This window comes from Pholis gunnellus, assembly GCF_910591455.1.
Source record: "Pholis gunnellus genome assembly, chromosome: 5".
Classification (NCBI taxonomy): Eukaryota; Metazoa; Chordata; class Actinopteri; order Perciformes; family Pholidae; genus Pholis; species Pholis gunnellus.
Window position 1 is genome coordinate 3,462,389 of NC_136531.1, and position 15,313 is coordinate 3,477,701.

At 41.0% G+C, this 15,313-nt stretch overlaps 2 protein-coding genes across 2 annotated transcripts; both read right to left on the reverse strand.

Annotated features, from left to right (window-relative positions):
- Positions 1–349: 349 nt before the first annotated feature.
- LOC306696292 (uncharacterized protein) lies at positions 350–7,399 on the reverse strand (the record flags this gene model as incomplete). The annotated part of the gene is made up of 4 exons (XM_079159875.1): positions 350–468; positions 807–959; positions 4,699–5,316; positions 7,267–7,399. 4 exons carry the CDS (start codon positions 7,397–7,399, stop codon positions 350–352), a joined length of 1,023 nt encoding a protein of 340 aa, XP_079016001.1.
- Positions 7,400–8,867: 1,468 nt separating this feature from the next.
- On the reverse strand, positions 8,868–15,313 carry LOC306696592 (uncharacterized protein). Its single transcript, XM_079160245.1, has 2 exons — positions 15,171–15,313; positions 8,868–12,050 (listed from the first exon to the last, which is right to left on the reverse strand). Exons 1-2 carry the CDS (start codon positions 15,301–15,303, stop codon positions 10,726–10,728), a joined length of 1,458 nt encoding a protein of 485 aa, XP_079016371.1. The 5' UTR covers positions 15,304–15,313; the 3' UTR covers positions 8,868–10,725.

The window sequence follows — 15,313 nt, forward strand, 5'->3', positions numbered from 1 at the left end:
TGTGCTGTATGTGTGTAAGTAACCTTTAGATTAATTGATAAAAAAATAAATTTGAGCAATAGATAATTGATAAGAGATCATTGAATTGATCATAGATAATTACCCTAGAAATGCCATGCGAGGGACACATAAAGGACCTCCTTCTCCGCTGTTGACCTGTCTGTGCTCCCATCAACAAGGACACTGATATATCTGGAAGCCAATACTTGCTTGCTAACTTCAAGCTGTATTTGTTCCGCGAGGTACTGGTTAAAAACCCTTGCTTGTTTGGGGTTAATGTAGGCATCTTCCAAATCAACCCCATGCCGCTTCTCCAGATTGACTAGAGATGGAAAATAAGCAAATCGTGTTAAGCAATATGGTAAGCAATGTCAAACAGCTTGACCATTTTGCAGAACTCTGTCTTCTGCATCAGATTCACAGCTTCCACAATTGGCTCTCTGTTATTGAGCGGATTACTCCATGCTTCTGTAAAAACAAAAACAAAAATAGTATGTTATATGTGATAAGGGACTTAATCTAAACATTTAAACCTTGAAAACCCCCAGTCAACTGCAGTCTCAACTAATTGTATTTTATCCAAATAGAGGATTGGTTGTCAACCACAAGATGGCAGTAACTTATCAGGATGGGGGAAAAATCACTCACTGACTGCACTCTGTCTAACGTTAGCTAAGTTAGCTAGCTTGCACGCAAGCCTTTGTAGCTAACGCACTATTAGAGCAAGCTAACGTGAACTAATTAACGTTAAACTAGCTAAAGCGAACTAAATAATTTCAAAATAATTATTACTAGTTATGACTCACCATAGGCGATGGAGTGTTGCTCGGTCGCCTGGTGACGAAAGGCCACGTATTTCTTTATGTTTTCGCTCCCCTTGATGAAGTCAGCAGAAGAATTCGCCTGTGCTGGATTGACAATGACTTTGCGCCAATCTAGCTTCCATTTTTCGATGGTCGCTGGGTGTGTGAATTTTATCTTTGGAACCTGAGATGGTGACAGAGACTGTGTTTTCTGATCCTAATTTCTCCTCACACTCGCAGTCATAGGTCTGATTAAGAAGCGCTCAATTTATTTATTTTTTAGAACATTCGGTTCTTCACGCACACGCAACATCAGTCAAGGCGAAAATCTAAAACATTCTATGGCAACTGGACCGGGTCATATAGGCTACGATGTTTTTGACAAGTTCATTAAATTATCATTATTATTAGAGGAAATTATATTATATATTCAGACCGCTATGACCTGCAAGGTGAGAGTCACACGACTGGTGGAGGCTTCAGTAAAGACTAGTTTTATGGTTTTCTCGTGGTGTCTGATAACAGCTTTGCTGTCACTTAACATCGTGACATTCAGAGTAGATGGTTTAACACTTGTTGGAGATGTCAAACTTAAACTTTTGTTATGTTCAGGAGAGCTAAGGTCTCTTATAAGGGAGCTGGTTCCCAGTAATTGAACTTTTACCACCTTGCAAAAACATGTAGCTGGAACAATTTACTAAGTGAATACCTTTATTATTCAATCAAATATCAAGTTATTCAAACAATAAAAATCAGTACTATCACATACATTTAACAAACTGTAGCCACAGGATGAAAACAGTGTGAATTCAGTACAAAAACATTTAAAAAGTGTTGAATTACAAACTGAGAACAAATTTATGATTGAAGGATTGCCTCCGCACGGCTCTCAATATGGCAACAAGGGTGCAACAGTTCACAACAACAACAACAGTGCTGACAGAGCTAACAATAATAAGCTTGGAACGGCGTTATCAGCTGTATATATATAAGACAACAACAAAACAGGTAATTCAATCCAAGGTTACTTCATTTACTTATCCTAAACAATTTTCATCTCAAGAGTATATAAGAATATATATATCTCTCAATATGGCAACAAGGGTGCAACAGTTCACAACAACAACAACAGTGCTGACAGAGCTAACAATAATAAGCTTGGAACGGCGTTATCAGCTGTATATATAAGACAACAACAAAACAGGTAATTCAATCCAAGGTTACTTCATTTACTTATCCTAAACAATTTTCATCTCAAGAGTACATAAGAATATATATATTAATCAACTAATGAAAAATCACTTAAAAATGATCTTTCAATGAATACTTTAATGCTGCAGGTACTCAAGTTGATGCATTTAACTTTAAAATGTACAACATTTTCTTCCAGGTGAGCGTGCCCCGGACCCCTCTAAAAAACCAACACTAACTAGAAAATAAAAACTAAATTAGTCTACTGGATCAAACTAAAGACAGTACTAAGCTCCCTGCCAACGTGAGGAAGTGTCACCTTAAATAAAGCATGGATCTCTCAGAGCAATCAAGGTTTATTGTGTCACTGATCGCAAGCGGGGGCTAATTGTGTGTGAGGACAGGATTTTGAGGAAAACAATTCAAAATACGAACGTGGAATCAATAAGCAATGCTCTCAAATTAAAACAACATGCTTTTGAATAAAGATAGGAAAAAAGCACCATATTTCTTCCCCTGCGTTATGTGCCATGTGGTGTGTCAGATTTACCTTTTGTATACAAACAGAACCACTAAAGCCGGTTGTCTCTTGTACGAGTATGTTGGGGACGAAAAGGAGCATGTTTGAGTTATCAGCATTTAAGAAAACTAAATTATTGACATCAATAGAATTATAAATGTCAGTAAAATGATTATTAATAATAATGGGGCACCACCCTGCGATCAGGGACCAATAACCAAATAATAAACTAAGTCTCATAATTAGTGTTCACTCACAATGTCAATAGTCGGAGTACTATTACACATTCAGAGTGAAAGGTGAAGGTTTAAATTCGAGCAACAGACCACATATCCAGCTATTATCACAATACATACACAAAGTAATCACAGAAAGCCGCTCTTTAAATTATAACAGAGTTTGTTAAGTTCAAATATTAATGATCTAATCAACTAATATCTAAACTAACAAGAAAACTATACATCCATGATCACGCTATCTAAAATCAACAAACTATGGTAAGGGGGGAGAAGTGTGTGTGTCTGTGTGTACATGCAGTGTGTGTAAGGGGGAGGGGCGAGAGAACAGCTCAGGCAACATATGACGTGATCTGAAATGTGGCGACGCCTCTAAAATGGCGAACAATAGAGACCTCGTTAGGTACACATGTCTGAAGCCGTTAGCACAACCCGTAACTACATTAGCTTGAAGCTATATGTGTGTGGGTTAGTAAAAGAAGAGAAAAAGCAAACAAAACAAAATAAACCCTCCAAAAACAAAAGATTAAGACCCTCCGCGCCGGAGTACGGAAGATTGTTCTCTCAGCTAGAGGAACACAGCTGACAACTCTTTGATAGCACATTTGCGGTTCTGACCTCTGAAATTATAAGGAACAACTTCCGGCCTCGCTAGCGGGGAATTATCTCAACATGATTGCAGTAGTATGAACATACACAATAACTTCTATACCACATTAACGATCTTGATCGCTAATCTCTGCGATTATTAAGCATACACACCATGTTATAAAAATGACAGTACTTTAAGCAACACGAAACAAGATAATGAAACACAATAATCTAACTCTAAATCTGCCCAGACTCAGTAAATAGCTTACTATGAGGTGATTTATGGCTTTTGTTTGTCGGTGGAACTCAGGTAGCACGGCTCCGTGCGGCGCAATAGATTATCTCGGTGGCAGTAAGGGAATTCACGTCCTTACTTAACTAGCACAAAGTCGACTTGGGTGACGAGGAGAAATGTGCTTCTCTCTCTGAAGAAGAATGGTTCACTTCTGCAGGTAAAATGATTCGCTTCCTAGTCCCAGATGCGAACAAAACAAACAAACAGCCCAGTGGATTCGTTCAGCGAATATAAAACTGTTAGAAACCTAGGATTTTCTTTAAGAACAGCAAACATTGCGAGTGTGCTTTCTTGCACCGACGCTGAGTCGGGGCGGGGGGGAAGAGCGGTGCCATCAGGTACGCTCAGGTTTTTTTTGGGGGTATCTGGTTGTAAAACCGGAAGTCCCGCCTCGGCATCCCTGGGCTCGTCCAATGAGAGCAGTATTGCATTTGGGGGAGGAAATTCGCACTGTAATGTGAAATTCTTCCGAGTGGGGGTTTGGTCTTTATCAAACTCGAATCAGGATGAACCCTTGCCTGCAAAAAGGAGGGCCTAATTTCTCTTTGTTTCAAAGCACATGATGAGGTAAAGGGAGCACCTGGGACAAACAAGTAATTGTGTGTGACTTCAGAGCTGACTTGTGCCGAAATCTTTCATCACACACTGAGCAGCTGAAAGGTTTCTCTCCTGTGTGGATTTTCATGTGTGTCCTTAAATTTGAACAATCGTTAAAAGATTTCTGACAAACTTTGCAGCTGAAAGGTTTCTCTCCTGTGTGGATTATCATGTGATTCAGTAAAGTTGAACCCCGGTTAAAAGATTTTTTACAAACTGAGCAGCTGAAAGGTTTCTCTCCTGTATGGAATCTCATGTGTCTCTGTAAATTTGAACCCTGGTTAAAAGATTTCTTACAACATTTGCAGCTGAAAGGTTTCTCTCCTGTGTGGATTATCATGTGTTTCAGTAAAGTTGAACCCCGGTTAAAAGATTTCTTACAAACTGAGCAGCTGAAAGGTTTCTCTCCTGTGTGGATTATCATGTGTTTCAGTAAATTTGAACCCTGGTTAAAAGATTTATTACAAAATTTGCAGCTGAAAGGTTTCTCTCCTGTGTGGATTATCATGTGTTTCTTCAGATCTGCTTTTCTGACAGTTGTTTTCCCACATTCAGAGCATGTAAATAGTTTATCACCAGCACTACATCTTGAATCACTGACATGGACTTCATCAGGTTTCAAAGAGTTTAAACCTGACCGAGGTTCTCTGGTCTCCTTCCAATCACCACTGTCATCAGTGTCAGAAGATTCTCCAGTCTTGTCATCAGTATCTGGTTCTTGATGTCTATCTGGATCTGAGTTCCTGTCTGGTTCTGGTCCTCTACAGTCCTCTCCATTAGCATCTGTTTCCATCTGTTCTGTTTGTCTTTGATGAAGCTGTGAGGACTGAGCTTCCTCTTCATCATCTTCACTCTTCACAGGAGTGAATGAGAACTTGACATCAGCCTCCTCCAGACCTTGAAGCTGCTCAACCTCCTGACTGGTCCAGAGTTCCTCCTGTTCCTCTTTAATGTGTGGGGGCTCTGGGTCCTCCTGTTCCTCTTTAATGTGTGGGGGCTCTGGGTCCTCCTGGTCCAGACTGGAGCTCCACTCCTGCTGCTCAGGGGGAACCTCTTCTTGAACCACCAACAGCTGCTGGACGTCTGCAGGAAAACAGTAAACACACACAGAGACGTTACAAAGAAATATTAGTATTGAGCAAATAGTCTCCTGTAGATACTTTTTTTTCCTGCCATCATTCCCCCTTACTCTCCCTGTGCACAGTTACCAAACAGACATACCAAACGCACCAGCAGCAATAAGGTCATCAATAGTTTACATGGCACAAAAGATTGGCACTATCCAACATTGTTAAGAAGTATTCAAAGAACCTTCATCCTCCATAAAGTCCAGCTGAACCTCCCTTTCTAGTGTATCAATGGACCCAGATAATATATTATTTTAATCCACTCTCTTGTGACCATGAACATCGGAAACACTTTAGAATTAAACAAGCTGCAAAATCCACGTGGCGTTATCAAAGAGGACAAACTTTAAGTGTAAATATTGTAATGTCATGAGAAGTCAAAATGGCAGGCTAGTGTGTGGTGGTGCAAGGAAATTCACAAAAACAGGACAAAATCAAAAAGGTTCCCAAAGAAAAGGTGAAGTTTTATTCTTCGGTTACTAGCAATTAGGGTAATTCTTTTTATCAAACTTGAAAAGTCCAAAAACAAAAAAAAAAGCATCCAAGAGGAGATAATGCTTCGTTCAACGGAACAGTATAAAATAACTAAACTTAGTGTGTCCTCGGTTTCACCGTTCACCGGGTCGTCTTCCTTAAAATCCTCCTCAGTCTGGCTCTGTCCTTTTCTTTACGCCGTTCTCCAGCCCAGGTTAGTTCTTGGCTCTCCTTCCTCTCCTCTTATCCTGCAGCTCCTGTCTTAATTAGGTGACTGAAATACCCACACCTGGGTGAGTGGCGAGGCCTTCTGGGAGCTGTAGTTTGTGCCTCGGTAGCCATTTTGTGATGTGGCTGCTGATCATTGAAGGGAATGTAGCCCCAATCAACAGAGTCTCACTCCAAACTACATTGAAACGTTATCAGCCGGAGCATAAACAGAATTAAAGCTGTAAGCAGCATTGATCGGGCCCTCGCATATTCACGGACGTCGAGGGTACTGGCAGGACTCTGGTTGATGCAGCCATGCATTTCTGTGACCATCATACACTGCGCGCACGAGTTAAACAGTAATTCATGTGATGACCAATGGCTCTGGAACACAGTGCATGTCACGTCGGTTCCGCTAGTTTCTTAGGTGCAACCATATGATATAGTGCTCGATCTTTACAACTTTTTAGCAATTGTATTTGTTATAATTGTATTTTATATTGTTTTACCTGTGTGTGTGGGTTGGTGATGAAGCCGTGCCCCCTCTAACTGCGCCCCGCCCCCCCCCGTTTGGGAACCACTGAGTTAAGCGATGATGAGTTTTCACTGTTAATTCACCGTCTCAATTAAATGTTGATGCCTCCATGACCAAGTTAAGCAAATTAGACTGAGGACAACTATGTAGAAGAAAAGATGTTCACTTTGCCTAATATGTAGCTTGACAGAGTTCTCATGTGTGCCCTGGTGTTCTCATGTGTCCTTACCTCCTCATCCCTCACTCCCGTTACTGTCCATGCTGGATCTGTCCCGTTGTTTAAAAAGCTATATAAGTTATTCGCATGACTGCGTCCAGCTAGACAAACCCGTCTGGCGTACAGCTACTAGAAAAGCTTCGCATGTTCTGCTAGTCTGCTGTCTGGTTGTGAGGTCAGGCTGATCTGGGATCAGCTCTTTCTCCGCCAAAGTTCTCCTCTCAAACGGGTCTTGGAGGAGTAGTGCTCGCGCTCGCCTGTAGAGACTAGTCCCGACGAGAACGCGCAGCTCGGAGCAATACAGATTTGACCCCAAACTGAATGTATTTGAGGACGCTGATTAGCTAAATTGTATGTCACACATTTATATCTTTAATCAGCAATTGGCTAAACTGTTTCATAGACCCGTCACGGAGTCCTCCGCTCCGACTACGTCGGTGCTCGGGCCCTAATAAGTAAAGTGAACCAACCTGCTCTGTGTAACCGCAGCTGAGGGTTCAAATCAGCGTCCAGTAGTTTCCGTTGTCGCTCGTTCTCCTCTTTTAAAGCAGCCGCAGTTAGTCGCTGGTTGACTAAACATCTCAGCATTTGGACTTCAGACATTTTCACTAAACCACAGACACGTTTCCTCCAGACAAACACCGGAAGTTATACCGAGACAGACTGTTGTGCGTTAATAAAAGGTCCGAGTAGCACCAACAAGCTTGTGAACATTTAGTTCCACATGTAGATACAAACGTATGTGGTGACAGTAACAGCTGTACTTGTATAATATAATTGATAAACTATATACTTTTTCAATGAAGCATTATAACTATTTAAACATTAACATACCGTTTGTTTTTTTCATCTCTACACCCTTGTATATGTATTTCATGTTTAACACTATATTTTACTGTATATCACAATGTTATTCTTTGCGCAGAAGAACAGCTACATTTTTTCATTCGAAGTATAAATGAGCTGAAACTGAATGTCATCTTTATAAGAGCCAGGGTGTATAAAACAAATACAACTCCAAAACATCTCTCTATATACAGTAAACACACACAACTCTCACTTGATGTACTGTCATTTGCAAGTGCCTTCATCATTTCAACTGTCGATTGTAAAAATAAATGTTATTTCTAGGTCGAAACAAGTCATAATAAATCATCGTAGACTACACATATAAATTCCTAGCCTCAGGCAATCATCCTTTTACCATTTCCCTGCATTTCCATCATATCCTATGAAAAACAAAACTGTGTTCCTACAGAAAGCTAACAGAACCCTCACCTGTGCTCCCTCACCCAGGCTCAGTACTCCCTTCAATGTGCATTCATGCACCCCTTTTTTGCCACATTCTTGGTTGATTCTCATCCGCCCTCTCATTCCCACTCACCCCGACATGCGCTGGAACCCACAGGAATGTAAACTGACCTCCCTGATTAGTTATTCTTCTGGTCGACTGGAGGACTTCATGCAGTATATGGGGCGACTGTGGTAGAGCAGGGTCGAATCAGAGGATCGGCGATTCGATCCCCGGCTCCGCTAGTCCATGTCGATGTGTCCTCGATGCCTACAGTGTCTGAATGTTGGATGAATGTTAGTTAGTCCTGATGGGCAGGTGGCACCTTGCATGGTAGCCCCTGCTATCAGTGTGTGAATGTGTGAATGATGACATGTAGTGTTAAAGCGCTTTGAGTGGTCAGAAGACTACAAAAGCTTGACACGAGTACAGTCCATTTATCTTGACGGCTGTTTCAATGAAAAGACCTTAAACTTGCTAAAGGGCTGAAGATGAGTCGGAGCAAATCAACACCTTTTCCTGTCTAGTTATTTCCACCCATCATAGTAAAACCAGCACTTCCATTATCTCCACTGTGTAAACCCCAAAATGATTGGATGTTCTTCTGATGATTCCTCTTCCTTTAGCAGGTGTTGCCGCCCCATATCCTGTCACTCCTGTCTCAGGTTTCTTAGGACCATCCGTGTAAAATCACGATACTCTTTCATTACATAATATTCAAATGAATTATGACTGTTTTCCAACATTTATTTACTTCTGCAGAAGACAAAATTCAACCCATTAACTGCCTTCTGATCTTTTTCTGCACCTCTGCTCCCTCAGCAATAAGTAAAATGAGATGTTGTTGAGATGATGAATGTGATTTCATTCTTGTTTTTTTACATTTAGATACATTCTTTTGATATTACAGTACGTACTAAGCTCAGGATGCACATTACTAGAAAAGGGATATTAAAATGACCAGGAAAACATCTAACCTAAATCATAACACCACATTTCCTCAAAACCATTAAAAACAATATATACAAGAGGAAAAACAGGGACACCTGGTGGGTAAGGTGAAAAGGTGCGTAGGACTGGGTGACTAAACAGAGACAACAGAAGCTAGAACATTACACAAAGGAAACCACATACTTGCAGAAGTCAATGCATAAACACATGAATTGCTTTCTGGTATTTTTCTGTAATCCTTGATTCAAACATGCAAAATAACTTTACACAAGAAGATATTTACATCAGCAAATAAGCTAAATATTCATTTTAACCGTAAAAACAACACTATAAAGCTGGGTAACATTATAATATTAACAGAAAGCAACGTGTCTTAATTGTTACATGTTAAATGTTGGTTAGCATTAGCATTTAGCATTATGTCACGGGTATCTGTAGCATACACGTGCATAGAGCACAGTCAGTGTCTGTAGTGAAAGCTTCCAAAAAGTACAAGACACCACATATTTTATGCCTACAGAAGTTCACGCCTTTAGATAAATCATAAATAGGAGAGTATAGGTCTTTTGACACAGGCTGTCTTGATCTGCTCATTATCTGGAGTCTGACAGGTGCGTTCAACTGGGAGTCAGTTCATCCTGAGATTGGGAACAATGGGTTTCTGTTTCTTCCTCTCGTGTGGGTGCATGTGATCGGCCATGAAGAACAGGACCCTGGTTTCATGAACTAATTAACTACTTCTGCAGGACCGCTGTTTTATAAGTTGCTGTGTCTCTGTACTTCTCCCATCAGTTGTACAACATCTTTCAAAACTTCTCATGATACTCAAATATATTTTACCATTACAGCATGCAGTGTGTGTAAGGGGGAGGGGCAAGAGAACAGCTCAGACAACGTATGACGTGATCTGAAATGTGGCAACAACTCTAAAATGGTGGACAATAGAGACCTCGTTATGTACACGTGTCTGAAGCCAATAGCGCAACCCGTAACTACATTAGCTTGAAGCTATATGTGTGTGGGTTAGTAAAAGAAGAGAAAAAGCAAACAAAATAAAATAAACCCTCCAAAAACAAAAGATTAAGACCCTCCGCGCCGGAGTACGGAAGATTGTTCTCTCAGCTAGAGGAACACAGCTGACAACTCTTTGATAGCACATTTGCGGTTCTGACCTCTGAAATTATAAGGAACAACTTCCGGCCTCGCTAGCGGGGAATTATCTCAACACGATTGCAGTAGTATGAACATACACAAAAACTTCTATACCACATTAACGATCTTGATCGCTAATCTCTGAGATTATTAAGCATACACACCATGTTATAAAAATGACAGTACTTTAAGCAACACGAAACAAGATAATGAAACAATAATCCAACTCTAAATCTGCCCAGACTCCGTAAATAGCTTGCTATGAGATGATTTATGGCTGAGGATGTGGTTCTTCTGAGTTTGTCAGTGGAACTCGTTAGATTATCTCGGTGGCAGAGAATTTCTTCGGCTCAGTAAGGGAATTCACGTCCTTACTTTTTTTTATAGTTTTGGGGGTATCCGGTTGTAAAACCGGAAGTCCCGCCTCGGCATCCCTGGGCTCGTCCAATGAGAGCAGTATTGCATTTGGGGGAGGAAATTCGCACTGTAATGTGAAATTCTTCAGAGTGGGGATTTGGTCTTTATCAAACTCGAATCAGGATGAACCCTTTGCCTGCAAAAAGGAGGGCCTAATTTCTCTTTGTTTCAAAGCACATGATGTAAAGAGAGCAACTGGGACCAACAAGTAATTATGTGTGACTTCAGAGCTGACTTGTGCCGAAATCACACACTGAGCAGCTGAAAGATTTCTATCCGTGTGGATTCTCGTGTGTCTCTTTAAATTTGAACAAGTGTTAAAAGATTTCTTACAAACTGAGCAGCTGAAAGATTTCTCTCCTGTGTGGATTGTCATGTGCGTCTGTAAAGTTGAACCCCGGTTAAAAGATTCCTTACAGACTGAGCAGCTGAAAGGTTTCTCTCCTGTGTGGATTCTCTTGTGTGTATTTAAATTTGAACGATTGTTAAAAGATTTCTTACAAACTGAGCAGCTGAAAGGTTTCTCTCCTGTGTGGATTATCATGTGTTTCTGTAAAGTTGAAACCCGGTTAAAAGATTTCTTACAAACTGAGCAGCTGAAAGGTTTCTCTCCTGTGTGGAATGTCATGTGTCTCTTTAAATTTGAACCCTGGGTAAAAGATTTCTTACAAACTTTGCAGCTGAAAGGTTTCTCTCCTGTGTGGATTATCATGTGTTTCAGTAAATTTGTACCCCGGTTAAAAGATTTCTTACAAACTTTGCAGCTGAAAGGTTTCTCTCCTGTGTGGATTCTCATGTGTTCCTGTAAATGTGAACCCTGGTAAAATGTTTTTCCACACTCAGAGCATATAAATAGTTTCTCACCAGCACTACATCTTGAATCACTGACATGGACTTCATCAGGTTTCAAAGAGTTTAAACCTGACTGAGGTTCTCTGGTCTCCTTCCAATCACCACTGTCATCAGTGTCAGAAGATTCTCCAGTCTTCTCAACAGTATCTGGTTCTGGATGTCTATCTGGATCTGAGTTCCTGTCTGGTTCTGGTCCTCCACAGTCCTCTCCATTAGCATCTGTTTCCATCTGTTCAGTTTGTCTTTGATGAAGCTGTGAGGACTGAGCTTCCTCTTCATCTTCTTCAGTCTTCACAGGAGTGAATGAGAACTTGATATCAGCCTCCTCCAGACCTTGAAGCTGCTCTCCCTCCTGACTGATCCAGATATCCTCCTGTTCCTCTTTAATGTGTGGGGGCTCTGGGTCCTCCGGTTCCTCTTTAATGTGTGGGGGTTCTGGGTCCTCCTGCTCCTTTTTAATGTGGGGGGGCTCTGGGTCCTCCTGTTCCTCTTTAATGTGTGGGGGCTCTGGGTCCTCCTGGTCCAGGCTCGAGCTCCACTCCTGCTGCTCAGGGGGAACCTCTTCTTTCACCACCAACAGCTGCTGGACGTCTCCAGGAAAACAGTAAACACACAGAGACGTTACAAAGAAATATTAGTATTGAGCAAATAGTCTCCTGTAGATACACTTTTTTTCCTGCCATCACTCCCTGTGCACAGTTACCAAACAGACATGAAGCATTAATCAGAACAGATAACTACATGCATGATTTTAAATGTGTGTGACAAGTTTGATTATGTTTTGAGCATTTTTAACCCCTCAAAAACACCTTCATTTTTCATGGCGAAGAATCATCGCCACAGCAACAGCCTTTCACGAAACAACAAACTTTGAGTAACTTTTAATCACAAAGGTCTTTAGATTGTACTGACCAAATTTGAAGTTGATTCGATTATTTCCCTAGGAGGAGTTTGTTAAAGTACAGCGCCTGGAAATGGTAAAAACTACACGAGAAATTCATACAAAATTAAAAATGGCTGACTTCCGGTTGGGTTTAGAGCATGGACCCCTAAGACTTTTTTTTAAGTCCAAATATGATACATGTGCCTACCAAATTATGTAAATCTATGTGAAACGTACTGCGAGGGCTGCTTCGTCGAAGTTTTGTAGGGGGCGCTATCGAGCTAAATTGCCGCTCTGGAGCGTTAAAACCATAATATGTCAAATGTTGTGCTTTAAATCAGTGTGCCACGCTTTCTTGTTTCGAGCATTTTTAGCCCCTCAAAACAACCTTCGTTTTTTACGGCGAAGACTGCATCGCCACGGCAACGGCGTTCAACGAAACATCAAAAGCTTCATGAACTGGCATTATGAACTTCTTACATTTGCGTGGAACTAATTTGATGTTTATCTGATTTACCTACTAAGAGAAACAAGCCAAAGTATAGAAACTTTAACTTCCTGTTACCAGTAGGTGGCGCTATGAAAATTATACATAATTGGCCTGTAGATGTCTTCAGGACTGGACTTTAATCAAATCAAATCTTACCATCAGTTTATTCGTTCATGGTGAAGGATCGAAATTTTCTGAGCCGCCACATCGCCGCCCTTTAATGAATTCTTACAATCTTCACAATGAAGCATTATCAAAGTCTTAGAGCTTTTCTGACAAAATTTTAGAGGAATGTGATTAGTCTGTGAGGAGCAGGATGTCAAAGTACACAACCTATAACTTCCTGTTGCCACTAGGTGGAGCTATTACTATGATTCTAAACTATCATGTAGATGTGTTCCGGGTCACGATGTTATGACAAATGAGAAATTTGGAGCAGATTAGACAATGTACGGCCGAGTTACAACAACTTCCTGGTGAATGGTGTTTTTTGCCGCCATGCCATGGAGACATAGTTTGATAACTTTTTGATCTTTGAGTATTTTTTAACAGCCAAGGTCTCAAGAGTATACCGACTGAATTTGAAGTCAATTGGGTGAAATCTGTAGGAGGAGCTTGTTAAAGTACGGCGCCTTGAAATGGTCAAAAAACGTCTTAAAATAAAAAATGTCCAACTGCCTGTTTGGTTTAGTGAATAACTCCAATTGGATTTTTTGTACGTCCCATCTTGTTACACATACCTACCAAATTTCATACAGCTTGGTGAAAGCCAATGTTGGGGTAACTCAAAAGGGGGCGCTAACGAGCCAATATGTCATACAATTCTGGACACCCCAATCAGACTGCAATTTTCGCCACGAGTGCCAAATTTCAAAATCTTACCAGTATCCCAAGCACCTCCTTTTTGTGATGAAAGAAGCACGATAATAATAATAATAAACATTAGAAGAACAGTAGCTCCCCCCAGTGGCGGCTGGTGGAAAATGTTCTATTTTGTCAAGAGGAAGATGAGAGACAGACCCAACAATGCAGACGAGCTGAAGGGCCCCTATCAAAGCAACCTGGGCTTCCATAACACCTCAGCAATGCCACAGGCTCATCGCCTCCGTGCCACGCCGCATTAATGCAGTAATTCATGCAAAAGGAGCCCCGACCAAGTATTGAGTGCATACTGTACATGGACATACTTTTCAGTAGGCCAACATTTCTGTATTAAAAATCCTTTTTTTAAATTGGTCTGATGTAATATTCTAATTTTCCGAGGTATTGAAATGTATCACCTTGTGTGCAATGAATCTATATAATACATGAGTTTCACTGTCCTACAGTAAGCTGCTGTGTTGTATGTATCTGCAGTGTGTAATGTTTGTTGGACTCCCAAGCAACCATTTTGTACGTTTCGCCCTGCTTTCCCCTGCAAAGTGTGTGCGGGAAAATAAAAGGTTCCCGTCAAAGTCAAAATAGTATCTATATTTCTCACACAGGTCGGGTAGTGAGAAAGAGAGAGAGAGAGTGTGAGTGTGTGTGTGAGTGAGAAATGGGGTGAAATATGTTGGGGGAGAGTAAGAAATACTTTGTCTCACATTTTCTCTCTCTCTCTTAACATGAGCCACTCTGGGGGGCCTGGATGGAACACAGTGCATGTCAGTCGGTTCCGCTTGATTTATATCTTAAGTGCAACCATATGATATAGTGCTCTATCTTTACAACGTTTTTGCAATTGCATTTGTTATAATTGTATTTTATATTGTTTTACCTGTGTGTGTGGGTTGGTGATGAAGCCGCCCTCCCCCCCGTTTGGGAACCATTAAGTTAAGCGATGACGAGTTTTCACTGTTAATTTACCGTCTCAATTAAATGTTGATGCCTCCATGACCAAGTTAAGCAGATGAGACTGAGGACAACTATTTAGAAGAAAAGATGTTCACTTTGCCTAATATGTAGCTTACAGAGTTCTCATGTGTGCCCTGGTGTTCTCATGTTTCCTTACCTCCTCATCCCTCACTCCCGTTACTGTCCATGCTGGGTCTGTTCCCGTTGTTTTAAAAAGCTAAATAAGTTATTAGCATGACTGCATCCAGCTAGCCAAACCTGTCTAGTGTACAGCTACTAGAGAAGCTTAGCATGTTCTGCTAGTCTGCTAACGAGAACGCGCACCTCGGAGCAATACAGATTTAGCCTCAAACTGAATCTATTTGAGGACGCTGATTAGCTAAATTGTATGTCACACATTTATATCTTTAATCAGCAATTGGCTAAACTGTTTCATAGACCCGTCACGGAGTCCTCCGCTCCGACTACGTCGGTGCTCGGGCCCTAATAAGTAAAGTGAACCAACCTGCTCTGTGTAACCGCAGCTGAGGGTTGAAATCAGCGTCCAGTAGTTTCCTTTGTCTCTCGTTCTGCTCTTTTAAAGCAGCCGCAGTTAGTCGCTGGTTGACTAAACATTTCAGCATTTGGACTTTAGACATTTTCACTAAA

Coding starts and splice junctions, on each gene's coding strand:
- LOC306696592 (XM_079160245.1), bottom strand. CDS start 15,303: ATGTCTAAAGTCCAAATGCTGAAATGTTTAGTCAACCAGCGACTAACT. Junction 12,051..15,170: donor GCTGCGGTTACACAGAGCAG/GTTGGTTCACTT, acceptor GTTTTCCTGGAG/ACGTCCAGCAGCTGTTGGTG.